Source organism: Stegastes partitus, unplaced genomic scaffold, assembly GCF_000690725.1.
Source record: "Stegastes partitus isolate 25-593 unplaced genomic scaffold, Stegastes_partitus-1.0.2 Scaffold546, whole genome shotgun sequence".
NCBI lineage: Eukaryota > Metazoa > Chordata > Actinopteri > Pomacentridae > Stegastes > Stegastes partitus.
In genome coordinates this window covers 145,122-171,926 of record NW_007578277.1, presented here as the reverse complement: position 1 = coordinate 171,926, position 26,805 = coordinate 145,122, and the positions used below count along the sequence as shown (strand labels likewise).

The window sequence follows — 26,805 nt, the reverse complement described above, 5'->3', positions numbered from 1 at the left end:
TTTAGCCTGTAGTTATATTATTTCCAGGCAGCATCTACGCAGCTGTTTCTAATTGCTGTTGTTTGTAATGAGATTATTAAAATTGTGTAGAAAACATTCATGCCTATCAAGACGAGCCCTGTGCTGGCTGACCTATATTTTAAGTGCACAGTTTATGCGAAACAAGGCATTTTCATCTCTGAGTCCAAAGAAATATGAAACGCTCCAAATCGGCCGAGTTGAAATGGCGATGAGACAACTTCTCTAGAGGGCATGTCCACTCAAATGCACAAGTACACTCTCTGGCTATCTTTCTATAAACCCTCACATGCATGCGCAGCACAGTGGCCTCGTCTTAAATCAAAACAGACAAGTGTGTGGCTGGGTCTCCTTAAGATGGACACGTCTTTAACCTCTATAAGTGGTGCACAGACAGTCAATGCTGGACGTCCCTTGGATATTTGACAGGCGGATAGAACCGTTTCCCCACCTACAGTGACATCAGAGAATATGCCTCCCAGACATGAAACTGTCTCAAAGTCAGGGAGCTGCTGACAGTTAGATACACGGGGCAGCTGTCGTTACCTTATGATTTGTGCAGTGCATCACAGCCCAAGGTGATTTTACTGGCTCTGTCCTAAAAGAAAAAGAAAAAAAAAAAATCGGCTCAATCCACAGAGGCTATGAGCAAAATGTCACAAAAAGAATAACAGTGTGGGATTTCACTACTGAACCGACCTATCTGTATTTATAACGGCAGACAAAAACAGTAGATAAGGATAGACCTGCTTTCTAGCTTTGTTATGATACTGGTATTTCAGTTCTGTCCCTGTCTTCTCGTAATTATTGCACTTGAGATACCATCTGGTCGTAAACGCCTCATAGAGGTGACACAGGTGAAATGGAATATTTCAGCCTTCTCATGCACAGTGGAGACGCTGGACATTACTAGATTAAATATTGATTATTATGCTTTACCACAGCATGAAAAACAAAATTTAAAATTTCATTTACTGTGACAGCAGTAAATTCACTATGCTACATTTTTGTTATTAAACTGCAAGCTATTGTTGTCACTTCTCTACAGTAATTTCCCATTGGGTGCCCACCATGAGCTTTCATTTCTGAGCCTCCCACATTCACAGGTTATCTGTTGCACAGGCCACAGCAGGTGATATCTCTGCCCCACTGAACAGCATTGTCTGGGTTGAAAGAGATACCTGTGAGTCACTACAGCTTTGTATCTGAAACCATACCCATATTCCCTTGAGAACAAGAGCATCTCTACATTCCATAAAGCAGTGTAAGGTTGTTCAGAGACCTTCGGCTATTTTTAGATGTGAGGGCTCCAAATCCATTACTGAAGGGAGGTATTGAGACAGCTGGATAAGCACAAGTAGGGGCACAGGCGTGATAATGCACTTTTATCTGTCCACATAATCTTCCCTGTGCCTATATCACCAGCAAATACATTTTCCTGTCAGTCAGTATTGTATTTTGCCCTGAGCACGACCTGTTGAGACAGAAATTCTTTTGAATATTAATAGTTATGGTAAATTGTTGCTCATGGCTTGTTTTGTATTCAGGGCAAGGGAAGAGCTAAAGGATCAGAGATGAAGTAACAAAACTCTAGAAGAACACAATTCATTGCCTCACCCGCCTTTCCACAGATAGCAGCGACAGATGGGCCTCTGGAGCGTTTTGCTCCCAATATGTTTCATACCAGCTCGTACCTTCATTTTCTCTCTCAAAATGCACAGGCAGCACATTACACTTGATTTACAAATTCATTTGGAGTTTACAGTTTCTGTACCAAGCTATGGGGAAGGATACATTTATCTGATGCTGCCCTGGCTGGCAGCAGCAAGACATTTCTCATAGATAGTAAGCAGGTTTGTTATTTAATAGTGCTCACAATGTTGTAGTATGCCAATATTATTTTATGTTCCCCACTTACTTACAAACTGCTTTTTCCTACCTTATTCTGCTTTATCTTCCATTTCTCTCTTTCACCCTGCCTGGGTTTTTGCCTCTTCTTGATTTGTCTCTCTTCCTTTGCCACTTCCTCCTTCTCGCTTGTCCCATTACAGACTCCAGAGGAATTGGATGACTCTGACTTTGAGACTGAAGACTTTGATGTTCGCAGCAGGACCAGTGTGCAGACAGAGGATGACCAACTTATTGCTGGCCAAAGTGCACGTGTAAGTTCTACACCCATTCTGACTCTCTTTGCAAGCATTCCTGAATCTCATCTACTGCCTCTGAAATCTGTAGTTGTCAGCTGGCATTCATAATAGCTAGTGAGAAATGTTCAAAGAGAAAACACATGCACATATTGAAAGTAAACGCACTTATTTTCCATCCCATCTCAAATTGCATCCACTGGTTCCCCACGGAACAAACGCATGCTTGAAGGTGGTTAAATATTGACTTGAAGCTTGTGTTATATGCCTCAGTTACTGAGTTGAATATTGCCATCTAACTCAAGTAAATTATTGTGGCATGCTTGACAAAGCATTAGAGAAAAAAAAATTATAACTTGCCTTATACAATCAAAGTACTATTTCATCCAAGAAGAGAGGTTGACATCTCTTTCACAAGGTTTTGTTTTAGATAAAAGGGTAAAAACTTGTACATTTTGCAGTTTCATATTTGTAGGAATGCAGACTTATTTACAGTGAATTCAATAATAGCGTTCTTGTGTTAATGCTGCCCCAGTCATTATTGGCCATTGTTGTTTTTTCAAACACTCCACCCCCATACTTACTGTTGATGGGTTATGCACAGTTGGCTTGGCACCACAATAACTAATGAGACCCAAGTATTTGAAAAAATAATACTCCTCATGCAGTTTTTGTGTACAAATTAGTCTAATTTGTTTGATTGAAATGGTTGTTGCCTATAATTTAAACAGTTAATACGGTGTGTATTACATTCCTCCATTCCTGTAGAATTTTTCACTATTTCCATTAGCTCTGCCATCTGGTGTACATATTTTATGTGTAAGCCCGAGCCAGTGAATTTGTGTCGGTGTTTGACATGTTAAATGTTCAGGTTAGACTTCACTCCTACCTTAAAATAACTCTCAGCAGATAATAAGTCTAGTATTGCATGCCCTGATTAATATGAGAGAAGAAATCAAGGGTGCTCTTGTGCTCTTACATCGCTGCTCTGAGAGTCTTTTGTCATTATGCTTTACAATGATCAACTAGATATGCCGCTATTGGCATTGTGTCTGTAGTTGTACTGCAAACCACTCTAGTGTATTTTAAGGTCGAACTCAATTGTAACTTTAGAGGCGAACTGCATTAATTATTTAAAGAATAGAGAGTAATAACTTAATCTCAGAACTCCCTCATGGCAGAGTGATCCATCAGTACATTTCCAGGCGATTTGTTTTGCTCACCAAAGATTATCTGACTGTTTTGTTAGGTGGGGTCTTTTCATCTTTGCACTGCCTAAACGGCTTTATTCAAGCTTAGGTGACTCTAGAGAGAGAGTCCTATTTACCAGTAATGGAATGAACACTCGTGCGATGATATTCGATTTCCTGCTCTTAAGTGTCTGCCTACTTCGGTCTGACAAGCTCATTCACTGAATGTCTGATTGCCTGTTTGGAAGCTGCCCTTTAACTGTCCAGCCCAAAAGGATGTATAGAAATAGTGTTTGTGTATGGTATCAAGTATTGCAAATTTAATGCGCTTATACTGAGTTCAATTAATGTCTATTTTTCTATAATATGCCACATGCTACTCTAAGCACTATCTTGAACCCAGCTTTTGTATCAAAAGAACTCACCCAATTAGTAATGCAACCGTCTTGGGGCACTTGCATTTATTTATAAAGATGTTGCAATCCATGTGCCTTTTTCCAGGCTTGAGACATGCCTTTTCTGCATTTGGACAACTGAAACTCCTCATAGATATATAGTTATTATTTAAGCATATTTAAAACTGCAGTGATGTATGAAACAAGTCACACAGTGCAACATAGTGCCACAGTACCCTCTGCTGTGGTTTTAAACAGCCCCATACTCCTGCCTGCCAATAAATGTTGTGTGCATGGCCTCAGCAGCAGTATGTTGAGGTCTAGCTTGCTAACCCTTTACACTTTTTCCATAATTCCTCCTTCAGGCTATCATGGCCCAGTTGCCCCAGGAGCAGAAGGCGAAGATTGCAGAACAGGTGGCTAGCTTCCAGGAAGAGAAGAGCAAGCTGGATGCAGAGGTATCCAAGTGGGATGACAGCGGCAATGACATCATTGTGTTGGCTAAGCAGATGTGCATGATCATGATGGAGATGACAGACTTCACCAGGTGAGTGTGGACTAACAGCTTGGCTCACACCCAGAGCCATTTTTCATTCTTAGCAAACGATGGCCCATTTTATAATTGTATATATTTTCTGGCCTCAGTAGGTAGCTGAATAAATGGGCTGAAGTATGGCTGCACATTTTGAATAATCCATTTAATCGATGATTAATGTCAGTCAAAGTTTCCCTGTTTATTCGTCTTTGAGTCTTTGTTGTGTTTTTTTTTTTTCATCCACAGGGCCGATATACATATGTCATCTTACCCTTTCCTCACATTAATATTCCAGTAGCTGTGCACTTTAAGCAAAATGCCTCCAAGAAAGAATGCATGCTTAAGTTAAGCCTGTGTCAAATACAATCACCCAGTAAGCGTACATTTGTTTCCCAACATTCTCCCATATCTGCACAATACTGCGCAGCCAGTTTAACACTACTGTTCATGCATCAACGCTCTTCATTTTCCTTAAGCAGCACTGTAGGTAGGATTTTCTTCTTGATTATTTTTCCAACCTCCCCTAATCTTAATATGCACAGCCATAAGCAGTGCGTCAAATCTCTCTCTCTCCTGGTAAATGAATAAAGCTGTGTGTGCAGTGGAAAATCTTAAATGGACAGCCTCCCTCAGCAGAGCCTCTGCGGGTTGGCCACATTCACTCTCATCAGTGGGTTGTTGGGACGATAAAGACGGTTGAAGCAAGCAAACAAACAAAACAAATCTAAGGCATCATGATATACCCTGGAACTCACGGAACATCTTTGTAGTAAATATCACTTCAAAACACACCTCGACTAAAAAAAAACGTAATTGTGTCTGAAAGTGTGTGTGGTTGTGGGTGTTTGCCAAACTCAGAAACTCGGTTCCTACCTCACAAGTATTGATTTCTGCAGAAAAGCTGTTGAAACCAACTACTCGAAAAATAAATGGAAAAAGTATTTGAATTGACGGTGGTTTTAGGAAGAATTACAAGAGAACGTCAGTAATCCACATGTAAACATCGAGGCTGCACCACCACCGTAATAGAAGCAGAGGATTAGAACTGATTTATTAGTTTCAAAGTAATTGATACTCTTGCTCAGACATTTGTGTAATGATTTCTTGATACTGTAAAAGGTTGAAGTGCTATTTAAAAACAGCAAAAAAAAAAAAAAGAAAAAAAAGTCAGGATAGAACAGACATAACTATTTTCCTTTGTAATATTTTATTTTTTATCAACATACTGGTACTGTAATACCCCTGTGAGAGAAAAGGATCAGCCGTGACCCTTGCATGACACACAAACAGCAGGAGTTTGTCCACCAGGCTGTACACTGGCTACACAAACATGATCTATCTGAGATCATCTGAGCATGTCTGTCGTGTTTTTGTGTGTGATGTTGTGCATGCATGTGTGTACATCATATTGGGAGTTTGGCTGGATGTGGTAATATTGACATTTCGGGATTAGGCCTGGGCAGCTCTTCTATCTACACATGACTATCTAGCTCTCGTGCTGCGAGTGCATTTGTGTGTTGGTGTATGCGAAGGGACATTTTTGACTGGCTGCCTGTGTTTGCGCCTGACTGTATTTGTATGACTGTGCCTTTTCAAATTTTCAAGTGTATTACTCAGAGGACATTTTGTGCCTAACTCTGAGTCACATCCGTAATGACGATGAAATGCTGTCTCTTAGTCTTCATCCTCTGAATGGGTCAAAGATCCCGTCTCCTTGGCCAAAGAAGCAAAATACTGGAAAGCTGTAGCAGAGTTAGAATTTTGAACACGGCCAGTGATCTGACTGAGGTTACACAGAATCCAGCAGGTTTTTTTATTTCCTTATTATTCATCCAAAGGACTAAGGAAAAAAATAATGACTACCTTTTATATTACATCCACTGTAGATGCACATGCAAATGAAATGCAAATGATACTGCTTTCATCTGAGACAACCAGTGATGTTTCTTTATTAGATAATATCCAATGTGTGTGTGTGTGTGAGAGAGAGAGAGAGAGAGAGAGGTTACTGATTGAAGTGACATTTAAATTAACATAAGGCTTACTTATTTCACATTTTTACAACATAAAGCAAAGAGAAACAGTCCATAGAATGTTTTTCAATACTGCATTCACTGGACAACAATTTCTCCTTTTCCACAATTACAGGCCTACCATTACTAGCTAAGAGTCACCCTTTATCAGTTAAATGTGCCCATTTTATATAATTCCAAATGCATTTTAAATGTATCTTTGTTAGATGTTTCCAATCAAACACAACAAAGCAGAAAAACAAACAGGAGAGAAGTCCTCGTGCAGAATGCAAAAAATTGTCATTTGATCAGATTGGGCTATTTTTTACCACTGGCTTTATTACTACATTTGCTAAAATGTAGATTTTGCCTCTCGCACAATAAGAAAAATTACGTCTTGAAGTTCATGTATTAGCCTGTGAGCCTTAAGTGAATACTAACCCTACAGATTGCTGTACAGTGGCTTTTATGCGAGTAATACAAGAAGAGAACTGCTGTGTTCTTTTGCCAAATTAGGGGCTCGGAGAGTTTGTTGATTTAGTGGCCTATTCTACAACTTAGTATTGTGACTTTTCTTATTCGGCACTCAAACTTTGGATTGCACTCTGTGTACACGTGGGTGTGTGTGTGCCTATGGGAACACACATGGACACTTGTCGGGCAGAATATATATCTTCACATTATGCCTCCACTCTCGCATGCGGTGGTAGCACATAGAAGGTCAGTAGCTGGCTAATTCAGCTCGCGCCCAAATTATTGCCCCCTCAACCTTGAGCTGGCACAAAGCCCTGCCAAGGTTAATGCTGTATGAGGTAATTGATCTGGACCTCTCTCCTGACAAATCTTCGTATAGTGAGAGAGATTCTTGTTGACTGCTGCATCGCTTGTGGCTGTGTGGCAGCTCTCATGAATTAGGCATGTGTGGCTTGGAAACATGTAACATATTTGGGAGCCACCTGTCACAGTTCTGTGCCGTGGAGTTCTTGGTTTGCACACATCTGGAGGCCCGCAGTTCTCAGCAGGCTCCGTGTGTAAATCCACTTTATCTTACTAGGGTGTCCTCTTGTCAGGGGTCCTCTTGCTTTGTCTTATCTCTGTGGCCTCTGTAATTTTCCCAGTTGTTACTCGGCCACTTAGGCAGAGCTCGAAGTGAACCTTTATTTCCTTAAGCCTGAAGCAATAGATATTTTTAGGAAGGACATCATCAGTTAGGTATAAATCAGTGGTTGACCTAACTATTTGTTTTGATCTTTTTACTGGGGCAAACTACAGCATTATGCTATCAACACTCTTTATCCTAGCATAATGCTTTTTTTTTTTCATAACCCATCACAATGCCTGCAGCTCTGTCTCCAGGGGTTGACTCGTCCCCGGGGAGCTTCCAGTATGTGCTCTGACGCGTGGCCTTTTCCACTAGGACCCGGGCTTGCTTTACATCAGAGCAGCAGAGGGAGAGCAGGAGAAGGGAAGATGGGAGGGGAGAGAAGAGGAAGCGAGAGAACAGAACACAAAATTCCATCTGTTCTGGGTTGGATGGCTCATTTTTTAGCCTGGAGAGAGCAGCTTTGAATCCAATTTGTGCCTCTTGCCAACTGTGTCCCAGAGTCCCTTGAGGGGGCAGAAAAATAGCAAATGGCTGACAAGCTTTACAGTGGGTCAGGTCAGGGCTGGACTGACCTGTGTTGGGATGGGCTGCGTTTGGCTCAAGAAGGGTCAAGGATAGATGTGTAATGTTGGGGCAATGAACAGAGCCTTTAAATTGAATTGGACTCTGATCTCTCTACTTTCATTTCTCTCTCTTTTTCTTTTACTCTCTTTTGTCTCAAACCTGGACGAAAATCACCATCCAAATAAAAGCTTATGTGTGTGTGCGTGTAGTGATTTTGAGGGAATCCAATATTTCTCCACTAACGGACATTAAACCCGTTCGACTTGCATCTTAGTCCTCTAATAAACCTTTCAAAGCTGCTTGAATGAAAAGACCCAAATAGACTGCACTGAGCATTTCTGTTGTGATGGAAAGCATATGGCACTGTTGACTGCTATAATATGATGGCCACTTGAATCTGGTTTTCCCTAGAATGCCTGAATAAAAGTGCTGCCACTTTCAGTTTTAAGCATATTGCCAATTTACTGTATTTTGGTAATATTTATTTTATGTATTTATTCACCTCAAACATATTTAGTTATGCTAAACTGGCAGGGGGAAAATATAGTGTAACACCCTGTTTTATAAGAGGCATGATGGTGCTACGAAAGAGTGTGATGGTGTACCGCCATGGCCCGATTCTTTAAGGACAGACTTTAGAGAGAAGTCTGCCCATCTGTATTAACTAGATTACAAAACGTTCTCAGCTCCAACAGAACAACATGGTGCCAGAGCGTGTTAGTGTTTGGTGTGTGGAGGCATCTGTTCACCAGCATACACTTTTATTTCTGTAGCGTTTCACTGTGCTATTCCCATGGTTCGCCATACGTTCATGCCTCTGACCGAAAAACAACCTCCCAAAACCAACAGCCGCTCCACGGCTGCGATGCTGCTCCTGCATATTGAATGAGTCTGCAGTAGATCAAAAACAGCGACTGATCTTTCCACGTTTTCTACCCAGGGGGAAAGGTCCACTGAAGAATACGTCTGATGTCATCAGCGCTGCCAAGAAAATTGCCGAGGCAGGATCAAGAATGGACAAGCTGGGCCGCACCATCGCTGACAATGTAAGTCATAATGAACCTCCATCCCGAAGGAATGCTCCACCTTTGTGCTACCAAGTTCAATATATAATTAGCGTTGTAGCGATGTACCACTGTGACACTGTCAGGGCCTGATAAATTAGTACCAAGGGTAGTAGCACAAAGAACAAATAAAACAACATTTCTTCAATTACTTGTGTAGGAAGTTGTAGCGCGAACATGTTTAATCGTACCGTGTCTACTGCAGATGTACAGGTTTCAAACTGTGTACCTACATGAAACTTTAAATAAGAGAAGGCACAAATTGAGTCATTTTCTTTGTAAAACCAACTCTGGTGTCACATTAACTTTACTTCCCTATTGTGAACAGGCAGCATATAGCCTCACAAAGTGCTCCGGTAATAACACTTGTGTTTGACGCTGTTAGGAGACAGAAGCACATAGCAACACATATCACATCACCAGTGCTGCTCCTGCCAACACAGTGTATCAATTAAGGGTGCATTTTGTTATTGTGATGGTCAGAAGCTCAGAAGTTAGTTATTATCCACTGAGTCGTGAATGGTTTGACTGTGGGGTACAAGTGCTCACGTTGTTGCCCGTTTTTCATTACCTACATGCCAATTAATTGTACAGTGATACTACTTCATGCTCTCGTGCTCCCACTGAGTTTTAAAATACAAAGTTTTTATTCTAATTGCATCTTGACACCCCTTCTATTTCTTAATAAATGCTGTCCCGAAAAGAGTATTCTGGTTTATTTCAACCAGGTGTATTTCCCATTAATGTAGTTATTGTGCCTCCAAGTGTCATGCTGACTTTGCAGTCTTTGCCTCCGTTGTAGAGATTTGAGGAAAAGAGGATTCGTACAAAAAAGCGAGTGGATGGCGTTTAGCAGGCCAATTTAGCATGAGCTCCCTGCAGTTTTCCAAAGAAAGAAGATTTTTACAGGTATCATTTTTAGCATCTGTTTTTGAGTCTCACCAAATGTAAACACAGACTTTAGCTTCCCTGAGCTGACAATTCAACTGCGTCAGCTCTTACTTACAGTATGGAGGGCAGAGTTTACCTTTTTTCTGGTGTTGCGTTTTTCTTCCAGTTGATTTTGGGGAGATGGAAAAACCCCCTCCAGGACAGCAATATTTACTAAAGCTGCAGATTGATTGGTTGTAGTTACATATGTGGCGTTCCTGTCATCTATAGACACATGGAGATTTACCGAGTCTGGCATCAGGTCACTGAAAAAATAAATAAAAGATTAAAAAACGTCACTTCTGAGACGTTAAAGAGCAGTGACTGTGGGAACATCATCGGTTTCCTGAGGTTCGTTGTCTTTCAGGATGTCCTGTTGTCTTTCTGCCTCTGCCTCCATCATCTAATTCGTGTCTTCCATTTGATTTAGCTCCCCATCTGTGGACTTCTGTTTGAATAAACACAGCCAATCATCAAACTTAATTGACCTACTGTCGTCTGCATAATTGTCCACGGGGTAATTCGCCATTGCATTTAACTGCCGATTGTCCAGAAGACAGTATCACCAAGATGGAAGTCCGTCTCACACGTGTAAACAAACCGGTGTGCACTGATGGATATGATTATTGCAGCCATCAAGTATCCCTGGATGAAGCTCCCCAGTGTAGTTTGCAAAATGACCATTCCAGACAGCTATTTCCTGTGTTTAACTTAGTTCATGATGAAAACAAATGTTTAAAATGATTTAACCACTTTCTTTGGAAAGCTGCAGGAAGCTCATGTGAAATTGCCACACTAAACAGAGTTCCCAAGCTGTTGCATGCGACCCTTATTTCCCCCGAATCTCTACAACCGAGATGAAGAGTGTGAAGTCACCGTGACCTGCAGAGTCACAGTAGCCGCATTATGGAAAAATGCACCAGATTGAAATAAACCAGAAGTCTCCCTTAACAGCACGCTGTGTAAGCAGACTTGCAGAGTTAGAGCAGGAGGCAAACATTTCTTTTGGATTATTCTCTAAGCCACATCTACAATAACAAAACAACATTTAGTGCGGTGAATATCTTTTTGCACACATGCGCTTTGTTTTGTTTCATTGTATCTGTGCTCATTTACCCATTTAGAAGCAAATCCAAGAAGCAGACGCACACTGTAGAGTCCTTTTAGATGCTAACAACTGCTGTGATTTGTGTTATCTGTGAAACTACCTCTTTACCAATTTCTTTCAGGATCAAACATTTTCATTCTTCCATCTCCTACTCTCCAACTCCCGATTCTATCATCGCTCCACATCTATTCCTTACCCCAGAGACTATGGTCTTTGACATAGGGAAACACACATTCAATTATCCATGGCCTCATATTTCACTTAAATACTTGCAGTGTACCGCTCCTCAGGGAGACACTGTACATGATTTATCCCCCAACTTATTCATGTGCCATCTCTTAGGCAGAGACTTATTGCTTCTGTGTCTGCAATATGTATACATTTTGTTGTTAAATCAAGGAAGACCTTAGTTGTGATGTTTGCAACAAGACATGTTTGTCAGATTGAGGTCCTCTCCCGTAAAGACATCGCTTGTTACTGTGGCTAAGATGCACCAGCTGTGGATTTCTGCCACTTGTATCCACGAACACAGAGTCGGCCCGGAAGGCACGCACTGACTTTAGATGTTTGCTGTAGGATTTCAGTTTTGATATCATTGGTCGGCTTTGTTAAGTCTCTCCCCTTGACTGTTTTGTTAACAAGTGATAACATGTTTGCAAAATGTTCTCACAGGATAAAGCCTGTTTAAGTAATGAGTTCATTCAAATTGAATGTTTCAGGGATGACTACAACACATGGATGTGGATGCTTTCTCCTGTTCATCATTACATTCATGCTCAGCTTTGCAACCATAGTTACACATTAGTCTCTAAACAGTTCAGATATTCGTAGACAAGGCAATAGGAGGAATAATTGATTTAATAATTACAATTTACATAATAGCTTCTTTGACATGTACTGATGTTGGCAAAAAATGAATAATAATTCTTATTAATGCTATACACACTATATAAAAAGATTTCAGGATATTTTTTTATTTTTTATTTTTTTTACTGATTCAAAGGGGAAGAGGTATCACAGTTACCCCTGTTCCAATTTGCTGCACAAGCAGGGGTTTGAGTTATTCCATTACATTCTGGAAACATCTGCATTTAGCTTTCAGCAGAGTTCTCTCCCCCATAGTCTGACATAATGAGCTACTGGCCTCCCAGAGCCCTGCACGTCTGATATTTTATTTAAGGTGCCCTCACAGATCCTTAGTATTACAGACCCATGTCTATCACAAAGTAGCAGTCTTACCTGTACTGACCTAATTGCATTTGAATCATCTGAATAGGGAATAAGCCGCTCTGGAAAGCGACTTTTATATGCCTCACTGCTGCTTCTGAAGATGCTTATTCACTTTAATGAAAACAGTGTTATCCCCCAAAGAAAACAGATGGGCGACTGTGCAGGTGTGTGAGTGCGTATCTGTGCGTGCAGGCCTGCATACAAACTCGTCTGTTGACTGGCATGCTTCTCTGCGGGCACATATGTACGGATGTATTAGACTTGGGTGACTATTTTACCTTTCCATCCTCAACTATTTGTAGGTACTCGTTTCTTTATCAGATTTTTTTTTTTTTGTACATGTGTCGTTTGTGTGTGTACACACTATTAGAGGATTTGGGTTTCAAAGCACTCAAAGTATGAATAAATGAAGAGCTTTGGCTGTTGAAACAGAAGTCTTTGCCAAGAGTGAGGACCCCTTCAGCCTCTGAACCCATCCAGCTGTCCCTCTTAGCCTTTCTCTCTCAGCAGAGACCAAAACACCAGCAGACCAGGCGACACTCACCCATAACACATCAGCCAGAGCTCCCAGGGATGGACATGGGGTAGAGGGGAGGAGAATGATGGAGGGATAGGAGAGGCAGAGAGAAGGGGCAGTGCATTTGTGTGGAGAGAGGTACATCCCTCCTGAGAGATGAATCCATTAAGAGTGCTTCGCCTTTTAATTAGCAGCATAATTGCCAGGTGGCAGTTTTTTTAAATTTATTTACGCAGGTGGTTTATATTTAGGGCCATTTCTCTAACAAAGCTGGAGATGCCACAGGCCCACTTACAGCAAAGGCATGGCACATTGGGATGGTCCACATACTCCAGTAGCCATAGTTAAGTGAATCACTATGAGGCTGCGCACATACTGACAGAGTCAGAGGAGCAAAGGCAATGCTGGGACTGCTCATTAACCTAGGCATATTAATCACTTGCGCTCTGTGCCTCTGGCCTGCAGGGCCTGTGAGGGTTTGCTCCTCATATAAAACACATTGGCAGATGGTCCCAGACTGATAGCACAGCATCTCACCCCACATTTTCCTTAGCAAGACTATGTCATGGTGTGTTTCGGTACGCGAAGATTGTGTTCAGCAGGAGTGTGCAGGTGGACTTGGTCTAGTTTGGGGTTTCTGAAAAACGGTTAAATATGTGTAATGGAGCCCCATTAAAATTTAAAGAAATGAGTGTTGTGCAGAGATGAGCTGCAGGATTTAGGTCATTGCTGTACAAAGGTCTGCACTGCAGTTTATTAAGAATTTATGACCTTCCTCTGCAGGGCACCTTATGAGAATTCCATCTGAGTGGGCTGGTAAACAAATAATGCTATGTAATTGAGATTTATAATGCAAATGTGTTAGCCACTATGTAGTCCATAAATTTCCGCTGCTTGCCTCCTCACCACATAAACACTTGCATGTACACATACAAACACATGCACATAAAATAAGGCTTGCATATTTAGAGAATGGGCGTGCGCTTGCTGTGTGTGTGTGTTTGTTGTGCAAGCTTTATTCTCATGATGTATACTGACATACATAGTGTACTTTTCCAATTTGCATTCAATCAGTAGAGATTTATGGTGATCCATGGGCTCTGTTGCTGGTCACAGTCTAATCCCGGCTCTGGCCCTAGACGCTTTACAGCAGACAGGGTTGTAAATTACCTACTGCAGCGGAGAAGTAAAATCACCCAGAGAGACCACAAATTCTCAGCTCAGCAGTTCAAGGGTCAGCCCTGAGCCAACTGCAGTTCAGACCGACCAAGTGAAGCCCTCTTTTTTTATTTTGCTAATTGAGTTTTATCAACTCCCAGCTGATTGTTTTGAAAGCATTTATCAATGCTAATTTAAATCTTGTATGTTTTTTTTTGTTAATCCTGAACCTGAGGAGCACAACAGCTCAATGCCATAATAAGATGTTGTATGAAGCTGTTGCTTCCTTACCTGTGGATTGATACTTCAGGAGAGGCCATGCGTATGTGCACTGCCCAAGTACTGTAGTGGTTGTTATTTAATCCATTTTTTAAGCTTTAAAGAAAGGAGAAACAGAGGTCTAAATGTCAAAGTGAAAAGTGTAAATGTTTTAACATGGCTCTTTGTACTTGCCCATTCTCTAGCAGCCGTGTTAAGTTATCAGTTTTGCCAGCCCGACAGTAAAATGCCTGACTGACAGGTGCAGCATGAACATTAAAAATTGATGAGGGCCATTTAATTGGTCCCTGTGGTTACCTCTACAGTGTTGCTTGCTCCCAGCTTGATTTTCTCCTGTCATACCCAGACTCTCTGTCTGCTTCAATGTCACATTAACATTCCCAAGTGCCAGTGTGATTGAATTGGCCCGATCCAAATATGGAGCATCTTTTTAGCAGGCGCAGTGAGCAGATCTGGCTATCATCACTTAGTTTGAAATGAATCGTGATTGAAATTGATACCCCATGGGAGATTTATTTTTAGCCCTTCAACAGTAACCGAATCTTTGCCAGACCAACAAAATGAAAAGAATGAGCTTTACAGGTAACGTGAACCGCAAAGCCCACTTAGCAGCACTACTTACCTTTGTCAGAGGTCTTGCTAGTAGGAAGTCTGCTTTATTCTAGGTTTTATCCAGCAGTAAAACTCTGTTAAATGTCTTTGCACATTAATTTTTGAAATTCACTTTCTTCCTTCCATTCTTATACTACAGAGTGATTTTTTTCCCCTATTGCACTCATTGCCACTGTTTTTACAAGTTTTAAAAATTCCTTTTAAAATTGTAAACATTTTGTTACTTGCTGTGTATTTATCTTGAAGTGTGTAGAGACCACAGCTTGGAATTGATCATTTCCTGTCCCTGCATAGCCTTATCTCCTCTCTCCGCTCTTGCCTAAAGAAACAGAACGGTCTTTCCAGTGCTTTGTTTCCTGTATCTCCTTAAACTTTGCCATGGATCTCAGTCACACTATTTTTCCAAGTGGTACAAAGTACACTCTATATCTCTCATTTATCTCTGCGTTCCTGCAACCCCTGTGGCAGTTTTGAGATGTGAAGGCAGATAAAAGTGCCCGGTGGCTGCTTGTCCTGGAGGTCCTTTCTCATGTTGGTCAACTATTCGCAACCTTCTGCCACAGACACAGGCACACAGTAGTCAAGTTTACCGATTGTATATTTTGTTTGTTTTGAAGTGAACGGTGGCTGTGCATTTACATTTTTCAGTGTCTGCTTGCTGCTGCTTATGTTTACTTATTTTCACTTCAAAAATCACCAAAATAGTAATTTGCCCAGGGGTGAGCAAACCTTTGTATACAACTGTATACATTAGAGCAATACAGCCGAATGGGGAAGCATGTCCGCTGGTCTAAGGTTTTGGATTTCTTTGTTTCGCTTTGAGCTATAAAAATCCACTTATAACATCACACAGCCAAGCTCACCTGAATGGGCTTTTTGTTTGTTTGAGCTTGTCTTTTAACTGTGGCAGAAGAACAAATTGGGCTGTCATTTTGTTATGACGCAGGGTTATTCATAGGGTTGAGGTATAGGTGTCAGTACTTAATTCTGTTTTTACTGCCCTGCTGCACCTCTCAGTGTTCTTTCTCATCTTAATTATTGAGTAGTATAAATAGATCCTGTAGGTTAAGTGAGATAACCGCAATCACAGGGCTTAAATTTAGGTTGTTGCTATTTTTTGCATGCTTTAGTGACTACATCAAAGTCAGAGAATAAAGATGCAGATGAGCAAAAACACGGAGAATCACTTCGCTTTGACTCTGAGGACAAAGGGAGTGTAAATTTTCTCATGACAGGAAGAGACTGAAAAACAAACATATCAGAAAACACTTGACTGCCCCATGGCACTTCCCAACAGGTTGCTGGCAGCAGCACATTAGAAGGCTGCCCTGTCAGTAAATATTGGAAATTGGCATTTCCTCTGGGTGATGTGTCCTGAAAGGTCAGCGCTGGACGGCGGCAGCAGAGTGTCTCTGCTCTGTATTATGGAATTCAGTGGAACTGCATGGCATTTGCAATGATGGGACCTGACCGTCCTGATCATCACTTGTATCATTTAGATTGTTATTCAACAGATAAAACAGGCACATAGTTTCATTCAGCATCCTGCACGGTCATCCTCAGTCTTATGTCAGTTTCTTTTGTGTGGACTGCGAGAAAAAAAATTGCTTTGGTTTTCACTGTGCTCTGAACTGCTCTAGAGCAACAGCTTAAATGCTAAAGAATACAAAACAAAGGAAGAGCTACCCACTCACTTTACACAGTGAAACCCTTATAAAGAGGGAATACACTACAAGTCACGTAAGGCATTGTTACTTGAGAGATTCAATTAGTGAATTAGAATAATGATCTGCTGTCCTTGGACACAGCATCACCTTTTGTTTCGCCTTTCTTTTTCAAAAAAAAGGTACTTAAAGCAAACAGTGAAGGGGTAAGAGCACCTACACAAGAATCATTGACATTTCTGCCTGTGCTGCTGGCTCCTTTTGAAAGATGGTGACTCACCTTTTCTATTAGTTTGCCTTGAAAAGATATCTGGAGTTGTGTTATGAAGTCTCTAGTGCGCCTCTTCCTGTTTTAGCATCTCTCAATAGTAGCTGACCAAGCAAGGTTAACTGTCCCAGTCTGTAACTGGCCACACAGCATGTGGAAAAGGCAAGAGGCTGTATGAAGAGGCTTGGAGGACATTTTACAGGCAGCACATTTTACAGCACTCAGAACAAACACAAAAAATGCAGGGATGTGTTAGTAGTAGTTAAAGGCAATAAGTCTTTTTCATGCAAGAGCAGATTCTGTTTTGTGAAATGGAAATGAATTGTTTAAATAGTGAGGCAAGATTTTGGACCAGACTGCTGAGTAATGGCGTTTGCACAGCTTGCGGATACAGCAACATATAGGCTGAACAAATACACCTCAATTACATGCCCTATGTGTTGTTTGCGCTATTAATTATTCATAGCATTAAGTACAAAAGCAGAGACCTAAAGGATGTCTTGGTAAAATGGGAGTTGCCACTGATACGTCTGGTTTCTGGGAGCGTTTATGCAGCAGAGTGAATGCAGTCAGTGAGGTACCGCAGTCTCGGAAACAATCCTCATATTGTGACTACCACCCTCACTAATCACGCACAGGGCTTCTATTTGCATTACCAAAACAATCCAAGGTGTTCTTGTCTCTTCCCTGTGCAGCTTATGTATTCACATGTCACAGTCGGAGCAGCCTTGCAGAGTTTCCTGAGTGCTGAGTGAAGCCAGCAGCTGAGCTGAGTATGAGCACAAGTGATGCTTTCACAGTGCCCTGCTCTCAGCCGTCTGAATACTTCCCCAAGCCTTCATTAGCATGGCTGCTGCATTCAGCCTCATCTCAGGTCTTTGCTATTGCATGTGTGCATCTGTACACGCACACACCCACACACACGCACACACACCCACACACACACACACACACACACACACACATGCACGCTCTCTTTCTCCCTCTCTGACTTAAACGCCCCTCCCAACTACAGTTGAATCCTCTTGTCTACGTTCCTTTTCCCCAGTTGGATTTCTCCCCCTTATTTACTCCTCCACACTGTTCCCCCTCTGGCTCACTCTTCATCCCTGTCTTTTCTCCTACTTATTTTTCTCTGGTTCTTTCCTCTTCTTTTTAACCTTCCTCCCTCTCCCATTTTCTCCGGTCTAACAGCCATGTATTAGTCCTCTCCTGTATGATGATCATCCCCTCCAGCCCTCTTTCCCCTCATCTCCTCTTGCATACCTTTCTTTAATAGAATGTCAACTCTTACATCTCAGTCCTCCCTACTTAGCCTGTCCTTCTATTAATCTGGAGTGGATGGCAGCGAGGATAGACAGGAATTAGACAATTTTCTTGAAATGCTCATGATATATATAGAGCCCTCAATAAGTACATTGAGAATGGTAATGGGTTTTGTTGTATTCATTTTTGCGCCCTATATGTGTTAGTTATGATTTTTGTCTCCTGTAATGTTCCATCGCTGATGTACGCTGTAGGAATGTGCTGGCTGGGATAGTGTGTCAATGCATGCATGCATGGCTGTATGTCTGGGAGTGAGTGCACTATATTCAGTGAAGCACTCTGTACTCCCACCAGGGATACTGATGTGCTCAGCAGGATTAGACGCATCATAAGTCGTAGTCTGTTTGAAGTGTCCAAAAATCCTGATCCCAGTCATGTTTTCACTTCCTTCCTTTGCATAGAGAAAAGAAAACAGGGGTTTTGTCACCTTATGTTGGGTTAGAGCACTCAAGTGGCGATAAAGGCCATTATTGACAGACGGAAAATACTATGATGCCCGCTCACTGTGTCATTTCGCTCACTTATAACAAGACAGAATACCCATTCATTTTGTATGGAGACAAGCAATCACTCTTTCACATCCAGGTTCTACAGCACGAACCTCGCCAGCTCTGTCCTGCAGAGACTTCATCAATTAAAAGTTTGGCTGCTATTACCTCCCTTTCACCTTTTACCTGCACTCAGAATTAACAGCTACCAAAGGACTCCTCCTTCAGACAGCCATGCACCTGCAAATCCTGGTGTTTTCGTCAGTATTTTCTCTTGGCTCGCCCACTTACACAGCCACCGCAGTTCTTTTTATAGGTAGAGATAGTTTCGTAGTGATGTAAAAAGCTGCCAGCCTCACATTGTTCATAACAGAGTCAGTCTGCTGATCATTGCTGACATACCTTTTGTGACTCAGGTCACTCTGATCTGATGTAAACCGTCAGAGCCCCATCAGAGTGTTTACATCCTTCACTTGATGAGCAGCTAAGAAGAGTACTGTGGCCTAATTACTATGCTGGCAGGGGGCTTGTTTAGCAAACCAGAAAAGGGATTGGAAATGGCATTCTAAGGTAGAACCCAAGTCTAATTATGATGAGATGAAATAATTCAAAAAGATTACCATTGCTAAATGAGCTGCATTTGTGAAGCTCTTCACATACTGCCACTTTCAAGTGGGTTTTATGATAATTTATTGGGTTTCTTGAAGTTGATGGATTTTTTTTATGGCTCCAGTGTGTTGTGTTTTTTGTTCCGAGCTGACTTTTGACAGTACTATTATGCCTCGTTGTAAACAAAACTAAGAGGCTTTTTCAACTTGGAACTGAACCTCAAAATTGTTTTGCCACACTTTTTAAGCTTTCTCTCATCCATTGCATGCTTTCTCTCAAAATTAATTGTATTTACCGAGGCCCGTTTGAGTGCTTTTCCAGCCCTAAGCAGTTTATTTGCACCTTCACACCTAAGGTCATTGTTTAAGTTGTTGGGATGGAGGATTTCAAAACTTTTCTGTCTAAAAAATATAGATTGCTGACAACTGTGGTGATAATGTGAAAAACACTGGCGACTGATGATCAGTGCTTCTCCTCAGGTAGTTTTGTTTCCAGGACTTCACACCAGATTATTACCACCACCGATTGATTGACAGCGTTGTTTGCCTCCCTAGTACAATTTGCATTCTGTGTGACTTGATCATGCCTAACCTTGTGAAGATGAGTTAGCAATCTACCAGGTTGTGGGCGTGTGTTTGTCATTTTGGCTCTGTGCACGTTCCTAATGTGGGTGTCTACCTTACCTGTCACACCGCTACTATCTTATCTTGATAAAGTGTGGGATCATTGCCTCTGTAGAAGCGCATAAATATTCAGAAGCAGTTGTGCCAGCAAGTGACTGAAGTGATAAAAACTGATTCATAATACCTCCTGCAAACAGGTTGCATTATTACCACAGACCACAGTTACATACTGATGTTTACATGTGACATTTGCGCATTGTTTTTCTCCCTTGCAGTGCCCAGACTCCACCTGTAAGCAGGATCTGATCGCCTACCTGCAGCGTATCGCCTTGTATTGCCACCAGCTCAACATCTGCAGCAAAGTCAAGGCTGAGGTTCAGAACCTGGGAGGAGAGCTGGTTGTCTCTGGGGTAAGTTCAGCTTCATTTTAGCCACGAGGCACATATTGTCTTCATTGAGACCTCACAGGAAAGCCTCGTCCACACAGTAAACGATTCACTCCTCACCCGTCGCTTTGTAGCTGATTGCTGGTAACTAGTGGACATTCCCAGCTCTGGTTACCAAGGTAATTTCATCGACATTCAGCGTGGTGTCTGTGTGCCACATTGCTGCTGGTCTCTCTGGGTGTGTACGCCCTATAAAATAAGCAGCAGAGCTGTTGAAATGGGGGATTAATTCTATTTAAAATAAATTCAACTATCTCGTCTAACCCAGGTAAGACTAGTTGGCAGAAACACCATTTCTAAAGTAGCAAAGTGCCGAAAGAAGAGTGAAAACTGATGCAAACAGGGCAGAAAATCCATTTTGTTCTGAAGCTTTATGGGTACACACGATGTCTTTTGGAGATGCACACTCAGTGTAAACAGAGCTGTGTTTGTTTATGATGAAATCTCCACTGGACGCCCTTAATATTGTGCTTGAAGGCTACTTTCTGAAGTTCTTTAGTTTTATTAGCTCTTATTGCCCAAATAAATTGAAAATATGACAACAAAATGACATTAGCTGTTGGTTGTTGTTAATGATTCATTCTGTGCACTGTAATTTGTACGCTATATTTTAAATTGAGTAAACAGATAACAGAATTAATGACTGTGCTAGAAAGGACTAATGCTGCCCAAGTGTCTGCTAACCTTTTTACCACCTAAGATAACACTGTACACAGCCAATGTTTACAGACCCTTTTAAGCATGAATTAACCACTTACTCGCCATTTAAATTAATTAATGAACGTTGGCTCTTTGTGCGCGAAATAATGAATTCCTCCTTCCTCTCTGTGGGGCTGAAATGAGAATATGCTTCCAACTCTTCCAGCGAAGTGTCACCAGAGTCTCTGGGGCTATTAAAGTGTGGAGATTAAATTAGTGTGACCTTTTTACATATTCTAAAATTTGTCACATATGTTTGTATGCCAGACAAGGAAACGGTTGTTAACGCCGCAGTACAAACACTCGAGTTTCGGTTTCTCCCCAGCAAATTCTCGGTACAAAACTGGAGGACATGAGGGGGATGGATACCGTTTACTTTTAACTCTATGTGAATTCTGCACCGAGCTCATTAAAAGGAAGCGCCTTTGTTTTCACCGTCTTACAAGAATGTCTCTTTTCTCTTCTCGCTCCTCTTCCCTGTAATCAGCTGGACAGCGCCATGTCCCTCATTCAAGCGGCGAAGAACCTGATGAACACCGTGGTGTCCACCGTCAAGGCCTCCTACGTGGCGTCCACTAAATACCAAAAGAACAAAGGCATGGAGTCCCTGAATATGCCGGCGATCTCCTGGAGGATGAAAGCTCCCGAGAAGAAGCCGCTGGTGAAGCGAGAGAAGCAGGATGATGGGCAGACCAACAGAGTCAAGAGATCCTCCCACAAGAAGCACATCAACCCTGTGCAGGCTCTGAGCGAGTTTAAAGCCATGGATAGTATCTAAAGCCCAGCCCTCTCCTTTATTTGATTCAAGAGATCACAGAATTATGACCAATGAGTTTATATATAGATTGAGCTTATCGTTCTATCAAAGAGAAAACGTTTCAACATATTCCTTCTGTCTTTCCATAGACATCTCGTCTGTTTGACCCATTATATTCCTCCACTGATTCATTTGTATTCCACAAGTTGTACATTGCTGTAGTCTGTAGCGTTAACTCTGTTCATTGGTAATTGCAGCTAAGAGGGAAATCTACTGGACAAAGGCATTTTTTATATATATTTCTAGTTTTCTCTCATGTGTATGGGAGAAAACAGAGTGGGTTTGATAGGTATAGGAACTAATTCCAAGAGGCTTTTGATTATTTTGTATTCTAACCAGTTTTACAGTAAAACTACGGGGTCTCTGGTGTTCTCCATTATAATGTCCGGTTATGGCAAAATACTGCAAATATCAACTATGCAAAATTTCAACTGCCTTATTTTAACTCGAGCAATAACTGTAGTTAATGTGGATGTGCTGGGCTAACTGGTCGATTTCATCATGGTTTGGTTCATCAACCAGATTCAAGATATTTCCACGTGTGCCTGCATCTTTCTCTATACACACTTTGTTATGCCGCGAGAAACGGTCGCAACAAGTTCAACTGACTCTAAAGGTTATTTCCGGTGCTTTCTGACTAATGATTCACATCCCTGTAACATGTGGATGTTAAATGTTGATTCTTTTTTTAATACGATTTAACCATCTCAGTTCATGTTTTTCTTTTATGTTCACAAAACCAAAGGGGATAACTTATTCTTGTCACCCTTGTATTTTCTTACATAACCGGTGCTCAGACACACTCATCCTCCCAGTTCAGTCAAACTTTGTAAATTAGCGCCAACCCCTCTGTGTCTGGGAGAACCCAGCGGGCTGAGGAACGAGCCGACCGTGTGTCGGTACAGTCCAGAGCCGACAAGCTTCATTAACTGTCAATGAGACCAAACACCTCCACATTCTGAATGTGTCCAAATTGAGGGATCAATATGTTTTTCTCTTTACAGCTCAGAGTTTGGCAAGGAAAGGAGGCGATTCCACTGCCTTTAAACTCTGTTTATTGTTTGTATTCCTTCTCCTGATGCTTGAACACTAATCAAGTTTTTATGTCATGTCATGCACAATCTTTATAAAAACCCTAGAAAACAACTTGCCAGATGTTGGAGCTTTAAAATGAAAAGAAAATGTTGTTTTGTTTGTGTTTGTGTTTTAACGTGGAGGTAAACCGTCTGCTATGAGTCGCTCGGTGCAGTGTGCTTTCAGGTCTTGCATAGTGTTGTGCTGCATAGCGCTGCATTGGTCGACAACAAGGCTTTGAAATCCTGCTGCTTTAGTCTTGGGGATGAAACTTTGTTTTGCTTTTTTGACATCTGTGAACTATAGAAGGACGGGCACGTATGGTTATTTGACAGGTAAATATTTTTACGATAGAACCAAGTGTTTTCAGTAGGTTGTTGTTTTTTCCCTCAACGTTCATCTTTTGCTGTATTGTTTGGATTTGAATCTGGAGTGATATCAAACTACTTTGCTGTGGATTTGTTTTGTTATGAGAGCTGACTTATTAGTGCACACATTTCTTATATTAATGTGCCTGCTTTATATCTTAATAAACAATTAAAGTAATTCCAAGCTGCTATTTTTATTTTTATTTTTTTACCTGTACTAGTGATTTAACTACATTTAGTCATATGCTGTACTGAAATACGGTTTGTTTTCTTTTCATAACACTTAAGGCTTCTACTCTGCTACAGTTCAGCAGGAGATATTGTTCTATTTTCCTTATTACAGTTATCTTGACAGTTTTAGTTACTGTTAAGATTCTTGCACATGAAATACATGTAGAACTTATAAAATATGAAATAAAATGACCCAACAGTTGGTACAAGTGCACCTGAAACTATTTTGATATCAATTAGAGCACTTGTTATTGCATTTCTCACTATTTTCAGAACTTTTACAACCCAAGCGGTTACTTTGGGCTTCAAACTGTAAACATTTTGTTCTGTTGCTGTGGATCGTCCAAAGCAAAAACATCGAGGTTTCTAGAAAGACAGGTTGCAGCTCAGTTTTCTAAATGTTTTTAAATGTTGCAGCACAAACCACATTCCATTCACCTCCACTGTCTTAGTCTCATTTCAGAATCAGAAGTCTCAGGTTGAATCTATCAACATATCCAGCTTCTACTCAGGAGATTCCATCCATCCATCATCTATACACCGCTTAATCCTCATTAGGGTCACGGGGACACCCTGGACAGGTCACCAGTCTATCACAGGGCTACACTTAGAGACAGACAACCAAGCACACTCACATTCACACCTACGGACAATTTAGAATCACCAATTAACCTCAACATGTTTTTGGACTGTGTGGGAGGAAGCCGGAGAACCCGGAGAGAACCCACGCTGCACGGAAAGAACACACAAACTCCACACAGAAAGATCCTAGTGTCCTTACCGGGACGTGAACCGACAACAGTGCTACCAACTGCACCACCTTGCAGCCCCAGGAGATTCCAGATATTTCTCATTCTTTATCTAATTTTGTTTGTATAGTTTTCATTTGGTAACTATGTAAATGAATTTGAAGCAAAACCGGTTCACCTGAAGCACTGTGAACTACCAAAGGACAGCAGTAAAACCCTCTGGTTACATAGAGCCAAACACACTGCAGTGGAAGCCTGTTTTTTTTCCATCCTGCCATACATGAAAAAACAGACGTCTGCTTGCATTGACTTAACCTGACTATCCCCACTAAACTGTTTTTCATTATTAAACTGACTGCTGCATATTTAATTCATGTATTTCCACCAGACAGCTCTGACGGTGCTGCATTCGACACAATAATTCCACCGTAGAAGCAGCTGCTCGCAGAAAAGCATTTAGTTTATGACATGTCAGGAGGTTGAAGTCAACAGTGTCGTCACCTGCGCTGGATGTGCACAACTTAGGATTTATGCTGCTGTGTGATGCTACAGCTGTTTAATAAACGGCAAAAAAAACCCACAAAGGCGACATACTCCATTTGTTTGTTCAGCACGACACAGTGTCTGAAATTGGATTTCTGGAGTTGTTCGTGGGTTTGTGATGCTGTGATGGAGACGGAGCCGAGCTCTGGTGGGTCCAAATTAACAATCCCTGCACAAAAAAAAAAGTCGATAGAACAGAGTTTAAAATAAGCTCCACTTCAACCAAGTACAGCTGCAAATCCCCCTCTTTACATTACTGACTATTAATGATCTAATGATCTAATATTTAACAGCATAAGTCATAGAAGTGCTGTAACTTTTAATGCTTTAAGTGCATTCTTGTGTTAATGCATACAGTCGTCCTCCAATGTACTCATACCCTCCCATTAAAGAAGGAAAAAAACACTGAAATAAGTTGAAATTGACAAAAGTAATAATGAATAAAAATGGAATGAAAATCATGACATTGCTTTTGAATTGTGGTTCAACAGAAATATAAAATAATTTTTTTTTAAAATGCAAACAAGCATGATGGGATCCGTAAACTAATATTTTATTGAACAACCCTTTGAGCCAATCAAGTGTTTTCTGTAACTCTCAGTCAGACTTCTGCACCTGTTGACAGCTATTCTGGCCCACTGCTCATCAACTAAGTGCTCTAATTCGTCTGGAACAGTTTTGTTTTTAAAAATTATTCTTTTCAACCACAATTCAAAAGCAATGTTTTATTTCACTAAATTATAATTTAGCAAATTTTTATTTGTTATTACTTTTTCCAGTTTCTAGTTATTTGAGTGACTATTGTGAATTTAGTTTTTTCTTTAACAGAAGAATATAAATACATTTGAGGACATAACTTGATTTTTTTAGTGCAGGACTTAAGTTAACGATGCAGCTCCGTCCTCTCTCTCTGCTCTGCACTGCAGGCTGCACCCCAGCTTTCCTTACATGCACACTTTTGCCATTATACCAGATTTATATTGCAGTAACACATTTTAGTATTTGCAAAGTGAAATCCCCAGAGAGCCATTTTCACCCACAAAGGCAAAGTGAGTTTTAGCGCAGCGCCAAATGTGCTGTAGTGCATAATGATAGTTTTTTTTTTTTCTCCCACTTTTATTATATATACATACCTCCATACAGTCTTCATTACTGGCTTGAGGGCCGTATACAATATGCTGCTGTAACATGTATAATCGGGTTGCTGTGCTGTTGTGGGTTATTATCTCTTAAAAAATAAATAAAAACAAGTGCAGCTTTTAACATCAAACACATCCTTTAGCCTCGTGGTGGTTCGTCTTTAACGGTATCCTGTAGAGAGAATGCAGAGAGAGTGCACAATGTGAGGCAACAAAGAGTTTGGGCTAGTTGTGCATGTTCAGGGGCGTCTGCGGTGTTGTGATAATTGTTTTTGCTGCTTGATTTGCGCCCACTTAGAAAGTTATTTGGAAAAAAAAACCTTCAGAAAACTGGATGAGAACATTTCCATTGATGCCTTTATCAATCGAACTGTACTTGAAAGCTGCAGATTGTTTATCAAGTCAGATGTAGATATATTTGCTCTGAAAAGTAAGGAAACACAAAGCTAAAGAAAAATAAAAAACCCCAGACTGAAAGTATGTGCAATTTGAGGAAAGTTGGAAAGCACTTGTCAAACTACTACTCAAAGACTGAACTGAAAATGAAAACTGGAGTCACACATGGGAGGTATATAACTTTTTAAATAGAGTGTAAGTCTGCATAAGTCCTGTTAAATTTCTATCAAATGAGGTTCTGTTGACTTGATCTAGATTGGCACATTTTTTTCCACATGGTTCGGGATTGTGCAGCATTAAAATGTCATTTGGGAAAACGTTAGTAAATCCCTGAGCAGGATTATGGGTCAAAACGTCCCCCGGTGACCCAGTGTTGTGTTAAAACTGCAATTAGGGTATTTAATGCTACTTCACAAAACAATATCTTGGTCTATAGCTGCAAAAAAAAAATCAACATCAATGAGCGTCGAGTTGGAAGGATGCCGGCGCGTCGAGCAAACTGGG

General features: G+C 41.0%; 1 protein-coding gene across 2 annotated transcripts in view; it reads left to right on the top strand.

The window, feature by feature from the left end:
* Window positions 1–23,427, top strand: part of ctnna1 (catenin (cadherin-associated protein), alpha 1) — an 84,518-nt gene extending 61,091 nt beyond the window's left edge. For both annotated transcript variants that reach the window (XM_008288199.1, XM_008288198.1), the window contains exons 14-18: window positions 2,070–2,180; window positions 4,113–4,294; window positions 8,904–9,009; window positions 20,115–20,249; window positions 21,472–23,427. In XM_008288199.1, coding sequence (XP_008286421.1) covers window positions 2,070–2,180; window positions 4,113–4,294; window positions 8,904–9,009; window positions 20,115–20,249; window positions 21,472–21,762 — 825 coding nt within the window. In that variant the 3' untranslated portion in view covers window positions 21,763–23,427. The remainder of the gene's footprint in view (window positions 1–2,069; window positions 2,181–4,112; window positions 4,295–8,903; window positions 9,010–20,114; window positions 20,250–21,471) is intronic.
* Window positions 23,428–26,805: the final 3,378 nt, after the last annotated feature.